Consider the following 19,970-nt stretch of genomic DNA (forward strand, 5'->3'; position numbering starts at 1 on the left):
ATCCTGCTGTGAATTTTACAACAGAAAGAAAAAAAATGTGAACATTGTTATCCGCAAAAATCATAGCACTATCCTTAGCCGCCTTGTGGTATGTTTTTATATGTAAGCCAAGCAACCCTACACCACTGTATAGTAAATATTCTTAATTTGGCCAACTTTGAGTTTGGCTCGTTTTGATGTGGAACTCCATATCTGACGAAGTTTCATTCCAAAAACCTTAGTCTTTCGTATTAATTCAAGTCCTTTCATGAAAAAACTGCTTGAAAATGATTATTCTATGAAGTAAGTAGAGAAGAGATTAGAGAGCTCGTTGTGCTCAGTAAAGGGTGCTACGGTGCCAACAACAGGACGGCCACTTAACATGTCTTTTGCTTTCTCTATCTGCCATGTTGTTTGCAAATAATGAATTTAAGCTAGTACCAACCAGCCCAACTATTTAAAGGTCAATATAGCAAAGATGTATCTTTGCTTTTTTTTGTGATGGGTCTAATGGTCCTCTCCTTATTGTCGTTTTCTCAGTTCATATTTTTCGCTGATCTCTGCTCAAGCTGTGATGCCCAAACTAATGGCATCCCTTAATAGCTCATGTGTCGTTCCGGAACATTAAAGCCCACTTGCCACATACTGATATTGAAACAGCACAAAGGTAGTTGCACACTTCCTTTTTATGTTTGCAGTCTGTGTCCAGCTGCAGCCATCTTGTGTACTTTATGTTTGGCTGAAGTTGCAGTGTTGTTGCACTTGCAGGGACTTCGAAGATTCCTCCCAGGATGAAGGCTTGACTGATCTGCAAGAGCGTGTTTCAGTGGCATCTTTTGGGTCCAGCAACACAACTGACAGTGAAAAGGTCTGTGCTGCATGACTTCAAGACATAATGCCAGGCCCATGTGCAATGCACTCCTTTGGTCCCTGTTTTTTGCGTGCACGAAACCGATCGACTGGATGAACTGTAGGACATCCCCAGCCTTGATGATTGCTAAAATCGTAAAATGCAAATGCCCATATTTTTTCGAGAGGCTTGTATTATTGCAACCCTGCCAGAAAACCGATGAATCTGCTGTTTCATCTCGAGAGCTATCACACCATTGTCATGGTCGGTGCCATCTTCTACGGATGCACAATCGACGATGGCGATACGGTTGCACCCTTTGTACGGTAACAGGCAGTGATTGCAATGATGATAGCACTCATTTTCTAACTGCACAAAATAGCCCTCATGGATTTCTTCACACCGGTCAGTTTTCACCGCTTGTATTAAGCTTTTACGTCATTCTCTTCTTAGTATTTTATTTTTATCAAACGTTGGAATCTTTATGGTAAAGATTTACTGGGTGGCCATAAAGCTATTATTGTATCTGATATACGGCCGATAATCAATTGTTTTTTATTTGTTTATTTGAGATACCCTCAGGGCCAAAGGCATTACAGGGTGGAATGGTTAGAGAAAAAAATGCAGGCATAAATGGTTTTTACTTATACAATGTCAGCTAAAAGTTGTGTACAATGTCTGTTACTTTCCTAAATTATATAATATACAGTCGACCGATTTTTCGGACTCTCAACTGACCACGAAAATGTTAGAAAAATCGGGCAGTCCGAAAAAACAAATGTGCACCAAAAAAACTCAATTTATTGCCTATTATTCACTTTGAGGCCGGAAAAAGTCATGAATGCTTTTCTGCACCACGCTCCGCTTCCGTGCTAACAGGTCCACCTGAATTTCGCTTGCATCAGCTCAGCTTGCGTCGGCTGCGCTGCTGCAGGTGAGTCATCGTCGTCCTCGCTCTCAGACTCCACAAGCACTTGGCGAATAATTCCTGTATCTACGAGCCCAGAGCACAATTCCAACTGGTGGTCCACGTCTGAACTATGAAAACGAGATGGCCGATGGAAGTTCGACACCAGCAGTGCGAAGGTCGTGAATGAACTGCTCACTGCCTGACAGCTGCTCGACGACGCTCTCCTCGTCCAAGGCAGCTGACTCGTCATTCAGCATAAATCCCGCGTCGCGGAAGCAATTGCGCAGCGTTATGAGTGCTACAGACTTCCACGCATCGGCGAAGGTACTAAGTGCTCCAAGCAAATCGACACAGTAGATTTTCCCACTGTTGAGGCACACCACAACCACCAACCACTGAATCACAACACCGACTCCGTTGAGTGCCTTCTCGCTGCCGCGTTGCACAAAAAAAAAAAAAAAAAAGAAAAAAAAAAACCCTCATAAAATCTGGAAACAGCTTCTTGAAGAACTGAAGTCGATTCAATTAAATGCGAGCCACAGTAGCGACAGAACATAGTTCTCGCATCGACCATGGCTAGGCCTACTCGCTACGCTCAGCAACGCACGTGAAACGCATGGCATACACACAGAGGAACAGGCAGTCGAAGCGGTCACGATAAAAGAAAAAAAAAAAGCACTCTGGCGGCGAGCAGCGACGTTGTCCCGGAAACGAAAGCTGCTAGGCAAATAATATAGCCTCGATCCAGCGTGTTTAGCTGAAGAGCGGCACGCAAGGCCTGCATCGGTTTCGAGGCTATCGAAGGAAAAAGTAAACAAACAAGATGGCGGCGACACCGCTCAAAATGGGTGGCAGTTGGCCGGCTGCCGCTTGGAATGTCCGTAAAATCGAATAGCCCTCCTTAGAGTGTCCGAAATTTTGAGTCTTGTTTTCAAAGTTCACAGACAAGGACCACCAGTTGGAACTGTGCGCTGGGCTCGTAGATGCAGGAATTATTCGCCAAGTGCTTGTGGAGTCTGAGAGCGACGACGACGATGACTCACCTGCAACAGCGCAGCCGACGCAAGCTGAGCTGATGCAAGCGAAATTCAGGTGGACATCACGGAAGTGGAACGTGGTGCAGAAAAGCATTCATGACTTTTTCCGGCCTCAAAGTGAAGAATAGGCAATAAATTTAGCTTTTTTGGTGCACATTTGTTTTTTCTGACATTTTCATGGTCTGATGAGAGTCCGAAAAATCGGTCGTCAACTGTACTACGTTCGATCCTCGGTGCCGCAGCTACCCACCGGTTTTCAGTGGGCACAAGATTTCCCGCGGTCTAGTGCTCGGCTCTCCTGGGGTGAAATGCTTGGTAAAAGGGGCCATGGACCAAATTGTTGGTTCAGAAAAAGAAAAAAAAGAAAGGGCCATGTAATGGGCTTTTGCCACACGAGGTAGACTTATTGTTGTCCGATGGCGGAACTGATCACTGTCCCATCGGAGCACCTATTTGGGACCTGCGACCCCTTTCCCAGGCATTTCACCCCCAAAGAGCAGAGCACCAGGCGGGGGGAAAGCTTGTACCCATTGAAAGCCAATGGGTACCCGGCGGCACAAGGGATTGAACGTGCGGATGCTCTTCCACAAGGCCGCCGCTTCGGTTTTAGTGCAGTTTTTAGGATGTGTGCGTATGCGTTGTCTAGTGCCGTGTTAACGTAGTCTTTGGCCATGGCACTAAGTAGAGCGCAAGAAATATCTTCAATTCTTCCTAAGGCAGCTTGGGTATATTGTGACATCAGCATCTCGCACGGCGGCAGAACGGACTTGACTATGCTCATTTCGTCAAAGAAGCGCTCAAGGAAACTTCAATGCCAGGACAAGCAACACCGTCTCCTAGATTTCATCAGTGCGCAAGATGACAGCGATGTCATCCATGCGGAGTGCTTGTTTACAGATTTCTTGTTGGAGCATAACATCCTTCCGAGTGCCTCTGAGCACGTGGGACCTCTGCTGCACAAAATGTTCCCAAAGTCTGACGTTACAAAGCACTACACATGTTCTAGGACCAAGACGACAGCAATTGTCAGTGAAATGGCGCACCACGCACAAGAGAGCACAGTGAGTGCCCTGAAAAAGAGATGTGTTTTCAGTTGGAGATGGCAGTAACTATAGCCAAGCTCAGCTGTATCCGATCGTAGTTATCTATTTTGTCGAATAATTGGGCTTGATCGAGAGCAAACTCTTGCGCTGAGCACCGAGAGAGCCAGTCAACTGGGCGCAACATCGCCAGATTGCTGATAGATACTCTGAGTTCCTTGCATATACCGTTGTCTAATTTCATATCTTTGGCTCTGACAATGCCAGCGTGATGCTGGGAAAGAAAAATGGCGCAGCGGCAGTGGTGAAGGAGAGTCCATGAAAATGTTATGATAATTGGCTGTCCATGCCATTTAATCTAGGGTGTCAGACTGGAACCGGATCTGAACCGAAAACCGGATCCAAACCCGAATTTTCGCCCGGAACTGGAACCGAACCGAACCCGAATTTTTTCCGCCACCTTGGAACTGAATCGTGACGTTTTGAAAGCCGATTTTATCGCGTTTTCTGACCAAATTCAGCATAAATAATTTTAGTGTAGGTCTTCGAGAGGATAAATGTTCCGAAAATGTGTTTTTCTCGAAATCGATTTTGACTGTTTTCAAAAGACAGTTCTAAGACTCACGTCTACCTTTGATTAACTCTGCGGTTGTTATCTTTAAGAATTTTCGCTACTGCGAGTCTTCAACTAATTTTATTTTCCAGCTGATTGCGTATTTATCAACAATCTGAAAGTTTTCAACTTAGATACAGTTTCCTTTAATGGCTGCGGCGCTGCCACTATAGGCACGGCCGGTCTCGAGGGAGAGCGCACTAAGAGAAGCGCGCCCTCGAGATCGGCAGTGACCTAGGGTGCCTCACATCGAGGCACACTATATACACCCGAATTTCGACCAAATAAAACTGCTGCTTTTTTATACATGGGGCCTATAGGAAATTTTGCAGCTGTTAATATCAAAAAGCTCTGCTGAGGCTGGCATCAGTGTGCTTTTAATTTGTCAGTAAACTTGCCACATTTTTACCCACCATTAACACTATTGTAAATTGAAGGATATGATTAATACATAGATTTTTGTTGGAAATTATTCTTCTATGCTCATTATCATCAGCAGCGACATTTTTTAGCCTCTTCACTCGTCAGGGAATTTGACCTGAAATAATCAGAGAAAACCTGGAAAAGTCGGGGATTTTGAAAATATTGGTTTGCTGGACACCCTGATGCTGCAGAATTAAAATTATGTCAATAGGATGATTAGTAAGTAATGATAGCCAAAAATGCGAAACCAAAATTAATCAGACATCGAAATAGACATACAACCAATGTCGACGTCCAAGGAATGTGTCATCACGCCAACCGGAAGTGGATGTGTTTCTGTCTTAATGAGCCAAATAAATGTGTAATAGTGACTAGAAGTGTGTAATAAGCATCAAAATCTCGCGTCGGAGAGATTTGTCCGCGAGATGTGTCAGCGAGACGCGAGTGAGAGATATTGCACCTTTCCTCTCCTGTAAACCAATTATAGAACTCCGGTGAACTTTAACTGATGTGTTTCAACGGAGTGCTGGTTGTTCATAGTGGGCGGTACAACGCAAAGACACGAAGGACAAAGAAGATAAACACAACAGACGAGCGCTGTCTGTTGTGTTTCTCTTTGTCCTTCCTGTCCTCGTGCTGTACCACCCACTATGAAATATTAACAATTCGCCCAACTGTCCATCCTACTTCACAGCTGGTTGTGTTCAACAAAGGGCACGCGATGTACCGTGTGCAGCAGCAACACTCAGGCTTTCCCATTTCTCCACTACAGATTCTGCAGTGATCTCGGAACTTTTTTTTCTACACTGTAGCTATATGGACCGAAATGACATTGCACCAAATAGAGCTTGTGATTGTGCATTATTACTCTTACCAGTAATTCCACTCAGTTCCTGGCTCCATCTATTCTTCACATTTCAACATCAAAGTATAGTTTAACTTGTCAAGGGAAATAAAAAAGCATACATCGCTAGGGACAAAAGGAAGAGAAGAAAAAAGGGGAAATTGGCTTATGAAATCATGTTTGTGCTAAGTTCAAATAAAACTCAAGAGTCAGTTCAGTTCAGTCATGTCCAACTCTTCGTGACCCTATGGACCATATGACGGCACGCTTTCCGGTCCCTATTTTCCTAACATCACATAACTTCATCTGCAGCGCCTCAAGGATGCCATCTAATCACCACGTTCACTGCCTACCCCTTCTCCGATGACCCTCAACCTTTCCCAACATCAAATTTTTTTCCAGCGACTCCCCTCTTCTCATCAGATGACCAAAGTAGCTGAGCTTTAACTTTAGAATTTGACCCTCCCATGAGCAGTCAGGGTTTATGGTTGACAATATTGATTGATTTGATCTTCTGGCAGTCCAAGGAACTCTCAAGAGTTTCCGCCAGCAACAGACTGGTAAATTGCTGTCCAAGGTGGCCTCCCCACCATCAGCTTCGGCTTATCATTCTGAAGTCTCGGTCAACATAAATTGCATCTGCCGGCATCGCATCGTCTATGGCTGCTATCCACGTGCCATGCGACTCGTTGCAACACCGTGAAACGATAGGAAAATAAAATGATTTCCGACATTTTTAACAGTCATCGTTTCGTTTTCGAGTTGTACATGGTTACATATTTATTTACCTAAATATGTAACTCAACTTAACAAATTATACGCTATTGTTTCACTGCCTAGGAAGGCTCTCGAATGGAGCAACTTTCTCCTTAATTGATGGATGGATGGAATATAGAAGCATCCCCTTTGACACGGGGTGGTATAGTCGAACCCGGATATATCGAACCCAGATATATCGAATTTTGGTTATATCGAACCCACGGAATATCCCCTTGAAAATCCCATGTAAAAGTATAGGAAAGCCGCGTCATACAGTCGAACCCGGATATATCGAACTCAAAGGGGATCGCGAAATAGTTCGATATACAGAAATCGGCTTGTGACGGCACTTACGATGCGAAAAGACAATACCGTATTTGTTGCGTAATCAACCCACTCGCATAATGAACCCACCCTCCACTTTTGCACCCGAGAATTTGAAAAAAAAAAAAAAAAAATGCGTTAAGGCCAGCTCGCTTACATGCAAGCGACTGAGCGATCTCAGCGACGAGCGAAAATTTTCTAACTTGTTGGAACTGCGTCCCTCTCGCCGCTCGAGCCACCGCGGCAGCTCAAAACAAGGTTTCTGTTTCGTCGCGGCAGCAGAAATCGCGAGCATTTTCGCTTGCATGTCGATGGCGCGCCTCAGTCCGTTTCGGTCGTCTCATCCACAGCTCATTGGCAGCGTGCCAAGATGCTGCGCAGCGATAATGTCAGGGCACGTTTATCTTTTGATAGCTCCTGCGGTGGCGGGGAGCGAACGTGGCAGAGTGCCCGTGATGGCTTGATTGCACAAGCCTGGTTCGATTTATCACGCCGCACTTGGGGCGGGCGTCATGATAGCAGCAGCTGACCGCGTGCTTTCGCTGATTCATACATGCAAGGATAAACGATAAAAAATAAATAAATAAATAAAATAAACATCCCCGCAAAAAAAAAAAAAGAAAGAAATCCTGCCGCTTCTTAACTCCGCAGTCGCCATATCTTACGCTACGCCGCGCGTACAGCACAACGATAAGAAAGGATGACTCTTGCAAAAAAAAAAAAGAGAGAGAGAGTTGCCGCTTCTTAACATCCGCAGGCGCCATAGCCACGTCCGCCGCTGCATGCAGAGGGTTCGCAACACACGCTGGAGAAAGCGTCCGACGTCTGTCTGAAAACGGGCTGAGCTGGCTTGGCGCATGCGTTGCGCGTGCTGAAGGAGAGAGATAACTCGGCAAAAGAATGGTCACACCCACGCACATGGCTTGCAAACGTCATGTGTTGGCGCGCAGGAAACGACAACTGCAGATGCACGCGCCTTTGGGGAATGGGCGCGGTGCTGCCCAGACCAGCCGTCGCCGAACTGTCCCCTCTCATTCCTTCTGCGCGTGGCTTGAAAACGTCACGCGGCAAACGGCCAAAGGTGATGCGATCATCTTTGGGGAAAGCACACTTTCCAGTGCGTGGTGCGGAGTTCGATATATCGAGCGACCGGGGAAATTGAGTTCGATATATGACGCGGCTTTCCTATACTTTTGCATGGGATTTTCAAGGGGATATTTCGTGAGTTCGATATAACCAAAATTCGATATATCCGGGTTCGATATAACCGGGTTCGACTGTATATCGAACTCAATTTCACTGGTCGTTTGATATATCGAACTCCGCACCATGCACTGGAAAGTACCTTTCCCAAAGACAATCGTATCACCCTCGGCCGTTTGCCGCGTGACGTTTTCAAGCCACACGCAGAAGGAATGAGAGGGGACAGTTCGGCGACGGCTGGTCTAGGGCAGCGCCTCGCCCATTCCTCACAAAGCGCGCATCTGCAGTTATCGTTTCCCGCGCGCCTGCACATGACGTTTGCAAGCCATGTGCGTGGGTGTGCCCATTCTTTTGCCGAGCTATCTCTCTCCTTCCTCTCTCCCGGCCTTCGTTCGCAGTAGCACGCGTTACCGTTGCACCAAGCCAGCTCAGCCCGTTTTCAGACAGACGTCGGACGCTTTCTCCAGTGTGTGCGAACCCTCTGCGCGTGGTAGCTGACGGGGCTATGGCGCCTGCGGACGTTAAGAAGCGGCAGATCTCTCTCTTTTATTTTTTTTGCGAGAGTCATCCATTCTTATCGATGGGCTGTACGTGCGGCATTGCGTAAGATATGGTGGCTGCAAACGTTTTAAAGCAAGTGTTTTTTTTTTTTTTTTTTTTTTCTTTCTTTTTTTTTGCGGGAGTCGTTTATTCTTGCATGTATGCATCAACGAAAGTGTGCGGTCAGCTGAGATCGTGACGTCCGGTCCCAAGCGCCGCGTGATAATCGAACCAGGCTTGTGCAATCAAGCCATCACGGGCACTCTGCCAAGTTCACTCCCTGCCACCGCAGGAGCTATCAAAAGATAAACGCGGGGTGACGTTATCGCTGCACAGCATCTTGTCACGCTGCCAAGAAATGAGCTGTGAATGAGACGACCGAAACGGAGTGGCGCGCGCAAGCAAGCGAAAACGCTCGAGATTTCTGCCGCTGTGACACAGAAACCTTGTTTTGAGCTGCCGCAGTGGCTCAAGCGGCGAGAGGGACGCAGTTTCAAGTTCGAAATTTTCCGTTCTGTCGCTGCCGCTCGTCGCTGAGATTGCTTGCATGTGAGCGAGCTGGCCTTAACGCTTTTTTTTTTTTTTTTTTTTTTTTTTCAAAATTCTCTGGTGCAAAAGTGGAGGGTGGGCTCATTATGCGAGTGGGTTGATTACGCGACAAATACAGTATCGTTTTTTCGCATCGTAAGTGCCGTCACAAGCCGATTTCTGTATATTGAATTATCGATATATCGAACTATTTCGCGATCCCCTTCGAGTTCAATATATCCGGGTTCGACTGTAGCAGCTGCTATCATGCTTTTTTTTTTTTTTTCTATGTCATGAATATTGTTTTTGATCGGCTAACTATACCAACATTCCATTTATTGAATTTTTATTTCTACATCACTAACATTATGTCACCTTTCTGCTTTTAAGCCATAAATCCTCGAATCGCTTTTTGCTAGCTTCCACCGCAGATTCATTCACTGGACCACTGGTATCTCTAAATCCCAAGGCCCCCAGGAAAAGAGTGACTGCGCTTGCATCGACATCTGGATAATTACCATCACATTCCAGTATAAGATGTTTAATTGCTTCTGTGGATTTACCGCATGCTTCACACGTGTCATCTTCTTGGTTAAATTTCTTTTTGTAGCTGCATGTTCTAAGGCACCCTAATCTAACTTCAAAAAGTATGGTACTGCCTCTTGAGTTATCAAAGAAAGCTTCCTTCCTAATCTGCTTTTTTCACTTTTGGTATAGTTCTACACTCTGTTATAGAATTTATCTGATGTTTACCTTCTGTATTTTTCACCTGTCGTTTAACGCTCTTTATTTCTCCGTCCTTGTGCCCAGCATACTTACTGGTTAGTTTCCTAGTTCTTTTCCTCCATTGTGAAACAACTCTTTTTAGGTAGAGGTATTTAAATACTTTAGCTGCCCACCTGTTACTGTCCAATTTCCTCAGGCGCCCCTCATATAATATTTTACTCTGAGCTTCCCGTGCTTCGAAAATGCCAGCCCATATCTCCCTGTACCTCCTCATTTGTGGTTTTGCCGTGGGCACCTGGTGCTAATCGTCCCATGGCACTGATTTATTTCTAATGCTGACTGTACCTCTGCTGTTAGGCACAAAACTGCATTTACGAAAGTAGGCGCGGGCACCATAATTCCTTTCCAAATATCCCGCAGCACCCGATACCTGTTGTACCCCACAATGCCCTATGCTTCATTATCCCAGCATCTCTTCACTCTTTTGCCCTAAGTGATTACTCATGATTTTCAATGTATCCATACTTTGTTTCCTTTGTTGATCCATACTCCGAGATATTTATATCCTGCCACTCTCGATATTTCATGTCCTTGTATTTTAAGACTCTGATAGTTGAGCGGCTGAAAATCATCAGACCTGGCCTAACTGCACTACAACTGAAGCCTAAAGTGTCCCCTTCGTCTCCACAATACTTGTCTAGAGTTTGCAAGTCTTCCTGGCTATCTGCTAACAGTGTAATGTCGTCTGCATACATTAAACTGGGGAGGAACTGTTCTACGACCTTTCCGCCTTATCTATATGACAGGTTAAAACCTAGATTACTTTCTTGTAGCTTCCGTTCCATATTTATCATATAGAACCTGAACAGCGGTGATAGAGGACAACCTTGTCTCAATCCTTTGCATGCCTTGACAGCATCCATACTTCTTATCCTTTCCCATGTAATTTCTACTTTATCCTGGTATATTCATGTAGGAAATCTATTATCTCATGACCGATACCTTCTTCTTTTAGTATGTCCCACAGGAGTTCCCTGTTTATAATTTGTCGTACGCCCTGTTTATGTCCAGAAATGCTAAATATAATGGTCTGTTTTCCGCTCTAGCTATTTCGATGCATTGGGTAAGCACGGAAAGGCTATCATCTAAGCGCTTACCATTTCTAAACCCGTTCTGAAGTCCTTCTACCCATGGTTGCATTTTTAATTTCACCACCTGCGTGGCCAACCTATATATAACAGATGTTATCGTAATCGGCCATGAAGATTTTATGCGCATCCTATCTCCTTTCGCTTTATACAGTAAAACCTCGTTAATTCGGATCTCACGGGAGTGAAAAAAATGTCCGAACTATCCGAATGTCGAATGAGCATCAAAAACTACATGGGAATTTTTTTTTTGTTTATTGCATTCCTTTTCTTCGTGAAGAAGTCAGAAATGCTCGTTTGCTTTTTCGCGGAAAACTGGGCAGTGGGGACCAGTTTGTGGACCTAGAACAACCCTTCCAGGACAAGCGTGTTGCCAGGAGCATCATAACAGAAGTCCTTTAAAACTGCGAGAGCATCCGTGATTTCTTAGCGGTACGATGCACCGGGGCTCATCATTATCGAGTGAGCCCTCTTCGCTGGACGCCTCATCTGCCACATCGAGGGCATCGCTAATTATCTCATATCGCTTACGTATTTACACGATTGTAACTCGACTGCTTTTTTAAAATTCGAAAATCCAAAGTTGGGGACTTACAATCGAAACCAAAGCATGGCACTGATAACAAGAGCAAGACAAAAACCTTGTCAGGGAAGCTACGGGGAATTTGTTTGCTCTACGACTTTAAGTGCAACATTCAGTTGCTGTGCGTGCTTCTCGGGAAGAATTTTTTTTTTAACTATTACTGTGCAGCACAAACTGTAGCTGCAGGAGTGTCGATATAGTTTACGGAATAGCCGCTGTTCGAATCGCGGCGACGCTCCCTTTTTGCACGTCAGTCGCGTCAGGCCACATGACACGGCAGCACTTCCAGGGAGTGTCGATGGTTGATGGAAGAGCCGACACCGATCATTCGCTGAGTTCGGGCTCATTGAGCGTTTGCACTTCTAACTTTACAACTGGCTACATGCTTCGTCACGAGCTTGCCAATCCAAAGAGCACTCTGCGCTTGTTCCGTGCAGTTTAAGGAGGCGGTTATCATTTATGCCGAAGAAACATTTGCATCGTGGGCCGCAAGTTCGAAGCTTCTAAATGGGTTATGCGGAAGTGGCGGTAATAGCAGGGGCAGCGAGACAAAATTTTGAACTTTGATGCAAAGCGAAGAGGCTTCCAAGGGATACAGATGGTATGCTATCCAGAGCTTGGAGGCCAAGCTTGCCACGTATATCGCCGAAATACCTGATTTGAAGTGGAGACAAGTTGTACAGCCAGGCAATAAATTTTCGTTGTCGAGAGCATCCACCGCAGTATTTTTTTTTTTAGGAACATGCGATTTGGGGCAGTCGACTGACAATCGTGTAAATACGGTAACTGGCCAGCGACAACGCCGTCATCGATGGAAGTGTAGTCGGCGAGATTCAGTTCAGTGGGGAGCAAGCTGACAAATGAATCATCGTCGTCGTCTTATACCCTTGTTCCACGGGCGTTTTCAACGGCAGTTCAGTTGGCGGTCAGTTGAACTGAACAGCAGTTAGCGATGTTACACGGCAACGCCAACTGCAGTTGAAATTTCAACTGCAGTTCAGTTTAACTGAGGTCGGCGGTCGCAGTTGAACCAGTCAACTGACAAGATGGCTGTCAGTGGATGCGCCACATCGGCCGAGTCGGTGGCATTTCCTGTGTGTTCTAAAAATCACACGGAAGGTTGTTGCTCAGCTAGTGCAAGTCCCAGCCTGCAACTTTAACTACTCAAACAACTGTCAAAACACAAGCGCCCGAAGCGGCACCAAAAAAACGATTAAGCAGCGAAGCCAGACATGCCTAAAATGGATTGACTTGGCTCTTGTGTTGAGTTCAGTTGTCGCGTACGCGAAAGAGAAAACGCGCGTAAAATGTGTAATTCAGTATTATAAAGCCCGCAAATGTTGTACAAACAAATTTATAATGAAAAATAAAGCAGTTTCTTTAGTAAAAATTGCTTTCATGCGGTGGGATCACGTGGTTCTGAGGGACAACAAAGTTTCGCGATATGATCCGTGTAACTAAAGTCTACGGCCGTTCAGTTCAACGTCAGTTGAAAAGCTTAACTGTCATTTAACTGAATGGCAGTTGAAACTGCCCGTGTAATCTAAGCTTGTGGCACACTGCACAAATCCGCAGTGCCTGGCGTGTGTGCTCACATGTGAGCCAGAATATGAATGGCATTCAGAAGCCTGATGACACACACCTGCTTCCGATCCATGCAAAGAAGCATACGCTGCAGGACTTGCCTACGATACTTTTTTTTACATATTGAATAACGCCTTGATTCATAGGTTGAAGCGTGGCGGTAATGTTTGGAGGCAGAAACACGAGCCGGACCGTCGGCACAGCAGCGGAGTTGCGTATGGATAGATGATGGCTGTAGCGATGCGCGCTCCTAAAACCCACTATTTTTTGGTGTGTTTGTGTATGTGTAGAGCAGCGCCGCCTTGTGTACGTTTTTGAAATAGTGATCCGGTCCTCGAGGAATGATGACCGTAGCGATGCGTGCTCCGAAAACTAATTTTTGCGGCAGCCTCGGCCTGTCTCCAGTCCGAATTAACCGGTGCGCACGTAATTTAGCACCATATTAACGAGAGTTTGCTGCCATAGACCTATGTACATATTTGAAGGGAGGGAGTGAGCAGGCCGAATTATTTGAATTTCCGAATTAACGAGGTTTTACTGTAAATCAAACTCATTTTACTCTGCCCCCACTGAATGTACTGTGCGGCACCATGGACCCCGAGCACCCACGCTTAGCCGTGCGTGACATCGCCATGTCCGGGGAAAAGGGTATCTGGTGGCTGAGCCAATACCGAGTGTTCGGACCTTAAAGGCCCCTCGCCGCAGCCAACACACCACTTTGGCCCATGCTTCCCACAGACGGCACCTCGGGGCTGACCCACCAGGGGAAAAATCAGCAGTCACCTTTTCCTGTCCTCCCCTGCATCTTTCACTTTTCTATCTTCTTTTTCTTACAACTCTCCTGTCCTCTCTCTTCTTGTTTCTCTTTCTTCCAGGTGGCTAGGGTTAACCTTGTGTGGCGGACCACCCTGATTTCTGCCATATTGGGTTATAGTTGTGGCGTACAGCTGGCTTGGGCAGGACTGCCTTGCAAGTTCCTGCCCCGTCCCCTTGTTGGACTCCGTGGTGGGTGGCTGGTGCTATGGCCGAAAAACACATCTTATGGCTTCTAATCCCAAAACTGATCGCTCCGACAAACGAACAAGGACCGAAGTAATTGCTGAATTCCTTGAAAAAAAAAACAAAGAACAACTTTCCCAGATATCATGTGATCTATTCTGAAGTCGATCAGAAACCTGCCTGAATTCTGTCCCAGCATTTAGTTTCCAGGTGTTTGACAACCGCTTTAGGCCCAAAATACAAACTGACCAAGATAGTCAGCGGAGACTTGCTGCTCGAGCTTATCGACGCACCACAGCTTCAAAGCTGATGAACATTCAGTTTATTGGGGACGTCCCTGTGACAATAGCTGCCCATAGGTCTTTGAACACTGTTCGCGGCGTGATCTCTGACAGAGGTCTTCTCCATATCACTGAAAAATAAATGCTGGATGGTCTTGCCAACCAGAATGTTGTGAATGTACAAAGAATTACAGTTCGGAAAGACTACAAGGAAATACCGACAATGCACCTCATACTGACATTCACTGCAAGCACACTACCTGAAACAGTTGAAGTCGGCTATCTAAAGATAGACGTTCAAACCTTACATGCCCCCAACCCCTGCAGATGTTTTAATTGTCATGGTCATGGATCGCACAGCTGCCGAGGTCGTACAACCTGTACAAAATGTGCATCGAAAGACCACGTCACCGACAACTGTGACTCTTCAGCTTCTCACTATGCAAAATGTGAAGGGGACCACCCAGTATATTCAAGGTCTTGTCCACACTGGAAGAATGAAGAAGAAATCATAATCAAAACAAAGGAAAACATTTCTTTCTAAGAAGCGTGGAAATGGTTGGAAAAAACAAACATATTTGTATTCCAGGCCAAGACAGACTATGTGGAGACGGCGCGCAGGGGTGGAGCGCCAGACTTCAACATGGTACCTACCAAGGCGTCTTTGGACCCTGTGGTAGGCACATCCAGTCCACCCCAGGCAAAGGCAGCCAAGGTTGTCCTGCCAACTCCAAAAGAGGGCCCGCCGATTGTTCATTTGGGAGCTTGCAAGGGTTCCCAGCAGGGGGAGGCCTAAAGATTGTTCGTCCGTGGCCACACCACAGACCTCCAGCGCCTCGAGCGAGGCGATGGACATCACCCTCACCATGGCTGTGGTGCAGGGGCAACGGCACTGTCTTGAAAACAAGCGGAAACCTAGAGTGACTGTGTCAGAAAGGAAATAACTTTTAGTCCCCAACATACCACATGGCTTACATAATACACTGGAACTGCAGAGGCTTACTGAGAAAATATACAGATATCGCAGATATACTTAAATCAATAGCCCCTATAGCTTTATGCCTTCAAGAAACAACAAACCCTATCCACAGAACACAAATATCCTAAAAAAAAATACAAAACCTTCCGACGAGACAACAGACCAGCCGACTCGACCCTCAGGAGGCATTGCAATCATAACGCAAAACGACATCCCTGTAAGAGAAATACCAGAGTTGAATGTTGAGCTAGTTGGTCGCACATCTGCTGCCTTCTTCCAAGAGAAGAGAAATACCTTTGAACACACACCTAGAGGCAGTTGCAGTCAACATAATCAGCCAGAAAACAATCACAGTTTGTTTCTTATGCTTGCCGCCACACCTAACATTTACAATCTGTGACCTAGAAGGCCTTATTAAACAATTTCTAGAGCCATACATGGTAGTTGGGGATTTTAGCGAGCACTCTTTCCTTTGGGGTAGGGAAAGAACAGATGCGACAGGGCAAATTATAGAAGGTTTTGTTTTTATCAAACAACATATGTCTATTTAACACAGGAAAGCCGATTTATTGTTGCTCTAGCTCGGGCAACATGAGCTGCATCGATATAGCTTTAGCATCACCATCCATTTTTAATGATTTTAATTGGAATGTTTTAGACAACCCCAGGGGGAGTGATCACTTACCCGCCATTTTAAAGTTAACATCATCCACACCCATCATTCCAATGAGGCCACGGCGCTGGAAACTTCACCTCGCCGATCGGTTGGTTTTTAGTACAAACGCTGCATTAGAAAAAGTGTACTCTGAAGATTTGACTGTAGAACTAATAAATGAAAGGTTTACCACATACATAATATCAGCAGCTTTAGTAGCCATTCCACAAATGTCACTACACACAAGAAAAAACACAAGGTAGTGGGGACAGAGGCATGTAAACTAACAAAAAAGGAGCAAAACAAAGTGTGGGGCATCCTCCTTAGGTATCTGACTGCAGAGAACCTTGTTAACTTCAAAAAAGCTAGAGCCAGAGCGCAGTATGTACGGAGAAATGCAGAGAAAACCTCATGGCAAGAATACATATCTTCCATAAACAGCTCATTGCTCTCTAAAAAAAATGTGGGAACAGGTATGCAGATTCACTGGAGATTTTACCCCTTACACATACCCTATGTTGACACTACCCAGAACACAAACAACATTAAAAGAACAAGCCAACATTTTAGGCTAGCACTTTGCCAATGTATCAAGCTCGTCCAACTACACTCTCACACTTCAAAAGCATAAAACAATAGCTGAAAAACAAAAGCTTCCTCTTTGGACAGGCATAAATGATGGTTACAGTGAGCTTATAACAATATAAAACAATAGCTGAAAAACAAAAGCTTCCTCTTTGGACAGGCATAAATGATGGTTACAGTGAGCTTATAACAATATAAAACAATAGCTGAAAAACAAAAGCTTCCTCTTTGGACAGGCATAAATGATGGTTACAATGAGCTTATAACAGTACATGAACTAAACAGTCTCATCTTCTGGTAAAAAAACAGCACCGGGACCTGACAATGTACACTATCAAAAGCTCACCCATCTCTCGCAAGCCACCGTAGAAGCATTGCCAAATTTTTTTAATTATATATGGACAGCTCGCAAGATACCAGAAACTTGGAAAAAAGCCAGAATAGTACCCTTTTTGAAACCATGTAAGCCCCTCACATGTTCTGGCAGTTACAGGCCAATAGCCCTAACCAGCTGTATTGCGAAATCCTTTGAAAGCATTGTAAACATCAGACTAACCTTTTTTTCTTGAATCCCGGCAACTTCTGGATATATATCAATGCGGCTTTAAAAAGGCGTCATCAACAACCGATCACTTTGTCCGTCTCGAAAACACAATCCGGGAAGCGTTCAGCCACAGGCAGCACTGCATCGGGGTCTTCTTCAACCTGAAGAAGGCCTACGACACCACGTGGAGGTTCAGTATCCTCCGCGAACTAACAGATCTAGGTATCCGTGGCAGGATGCTGAGCTGCCTGAACAACTTCCTGAATAACCGTACATTCAAAGTCAGTTTAGGCACAGTATTGTCCACGACTTTCACACAAGAAATCAGCGTGCTGCAGGGGTGCATTCTAAGCACAATTCTCTTTATACTGAAAATGAACTCGTTAGCTATAATAATCCCAAAGTCCATAATGTAGTCCATCTATGTAGATGACCGGCAAAAAGCATGCACTTCTCCAACATATCCACCTGTGAGAGACAACTAAAATTGACACTAAATAAACTAGCTACCTGGGCCAGTGGGGTGACGCTCCCATAGAAGCAATGGGGCGGAAAAATCTCTGGCGAAACTAGCGGCTAATGCTTTTTCGGCGGCAAACACTCTGATCATTAAATTCCATCCTTGCACACCCGAGAGTAGAACAAGACATATAATGCATTTAATTGCTATATTTTGCCATTATTAGCTCTACAGAAGTCATTAGCAATGTGTACGACCGGTAAAAACCTCAGATTTTACCCGCAATTGGAACGCATTGATGTTCGCTTCAAAATTGCGCAAGCCCCTCTTGCCGCTACAAGCCAATCCAATCCGTTATGGAAGCGGGCGCGTTGGGGGCGCCCACCGCAGTTATACCGCTCCTGCTCGTTTTTTTTTTATACGTTTTGTCACGTGCTGCTCTCCCCCAGCGCTTCCGCGTGTTTTTTTGAGCACCAACATCTCGTGTGTATTGGTTCTCCTCTTGTAGCACCTCCGACGCGTTAGTAAAAATGTAGCAAAATGCGCCTTGGCGAGCGCCGCACCCGTGAAAGCTGTTGCACGCTAGCCAGGCAGCAACACAAAATACTCGACATGAAGTGCATACTTTATTCAAGTAAAACATCAGTCTCGATATAGCACGTACAAAAATGACGCGTTTTGGCATAAATATCACGACGGCAGTGGCTAAACTTATGTGCATGCACAAAAGGCCTGGCCTGACGAAACTGCAGCACAACCACATTTTCACTGTAACCGTGTTAACAAATTCATTACAGAATCATACAAAAAAAAAATCACCTAACGACAGCACAATAAAACATTCTTGAATGTCCTGTCGTAGCAGCTTCAAGTAGCAACTGTCACCGGCCTAAGATAGCACCTTGCACTCTGGCTATCGGTTGTAACGGTTTCGCTAACGCAGCAAACGTTTTAGATGAAGTGAAAAAAATACCTCTGGTAAACAGGAACTGTAGAACTCGCACAATCCTTAGTAGCTGGTGCTGTCGCACAGCTTCTTTGCACACACTATCCTAACGAGTTGCTTCTTTTCACTTCTTATTTTCAAAACACTTCCCAACAGTATGTGGTACTTGCGGTGGCCGCCCGCACCTACCGCCGCCCTCTCAGCTGTTTCAAATGGATGGGAGGGGGGTGTATGTCACGTGGGCAGATAATTTTTTCTCAACAAAACGCTTTCAGCTGCGTGTAGCTCGTTTCGAAATTAACCTGTGAGCATAATTTTATTGTACCCCATGGTAAGTGTGAAAATTATATTTGTATTAGGCCCAGCGCAACCTTCGTTTTGCCTCTGTCACCGGTGCGCTGGTATCGTTCCGAGGCTGGCGGTTTCTATAGTGCAGTCGTGGAACTCGCAACATGCCACCAGCCTGCCTGGGCTGACAGCATGGATTTGAGTTCTCTCCTCAAAAAACAGTGGCCGTTGTGTTCTCATTGAGATGAATGTTACAGACCGATCCCACACTACACCTCAACCAGACCACAGTACCAGTTAAACAAGAACGTAAATATTCGGGTATCACAGTTGCCAAAAAGATTTCTTCCCTACATAAACAACCTGAAAAAGAAAGCTGCCCAAGCATTTAACGTCCTAAAGGTACAGTAGAACCCCGCTATAGTAAACTGAACCTGAAGTCCCAGTTCACCTTCCATAGACGACTGTATATTTTCACCCCTTTATGGTAAAGACATATTGGATCAAAATTGGTTATAGTAAAGTGCGTGTGGCCACGGCGATGACTTCCCATGAAATGACATCACAGCACGAGCGCTACCTAGAATCGCGAGGTAATTTTTATTGAAAAAAAAAAGAAAAAAACAATGTTCTTTTAAACGGCTTTACCAATAGGCTTAGTAGCATTCAGAAGAAGCCACCTTTATGTAGGCCTTGGAACCGTGAAGGAAAGCATGCAGCGCATAGGAAAATAAAAAAGTAAAGCTGTCTACAAGCATTTAAAGAAGGCGGCACAGTCCGTTCAGAAAGTAAAGGACAGTAAAAGTGCAGTGAGAATTGGGAAAGGGGAGAAACAACCGAACATTCACAGCACTGTGCAGCACTGTGCAGCAGTGGCAAAAACTGGAGGCGCAGCATCTGCGGGTTTGTAGCACTTGACTGCCACGCGCATTTCTCATCTATTGCCTTGTTACAGACAGAAACAGCAGAAGATGATGCCGTGTTCATGTAATGCTTTGGTTTTCACATGAAATCAAACTCAGTTGTATTCATAGCCACGTTGCCCCCATGCTTAAAGTATTTCCACAAGATGTAAACAAAAATCTTATAACTTAAAAAAATGGGACGAAGAGAAAATAACAGAGATGGAAGGTATTTGAAAG

General features: G+C 45.2%; 1 protein-coding gene across 4 annotated transcripts in view; it reads left to right on the forward strand.

Moving 5' to 3' along the window:
- Positions 1 to 19,970, forward strand: part of trio (trio Rho guanine nucleotide exchange factor) — a 294,295-nt gene that overhangs the window by 146,576 nt on the left and 127,749 nt on the right. For all 4 annotated transcript variants that reach the window (XM_084590873.1, XM_084590874.1, XM_084590876.1 and 1 more), the window contains exon 35: positions 748 to 847. In XM_084590873.1, coding sequence (XP_084446999.1) covers positions 748 to 847 — 100 coding nt within the window. The remainder of the gene's footprint in view (positions 1 to 747; positions 848 to 19,970) is intronic.

Source organism: Amblyomma maculatum, chromosome 1 (assembly GCF_055883805.1).
Source record: "Amblyomma maculatum isolate TAMU_Amacu chromosome 1, ASM5588380v1, whole genome shotgun sequence".
In the NCBI taxonomy this organism is placed as follows: domain Eukaryota; kingdom Metazoa; phylum Arthropoda; class Arachnida; order Ixodida; family Ixodidae; genus Amblyomma; species Amblyomma maculatum.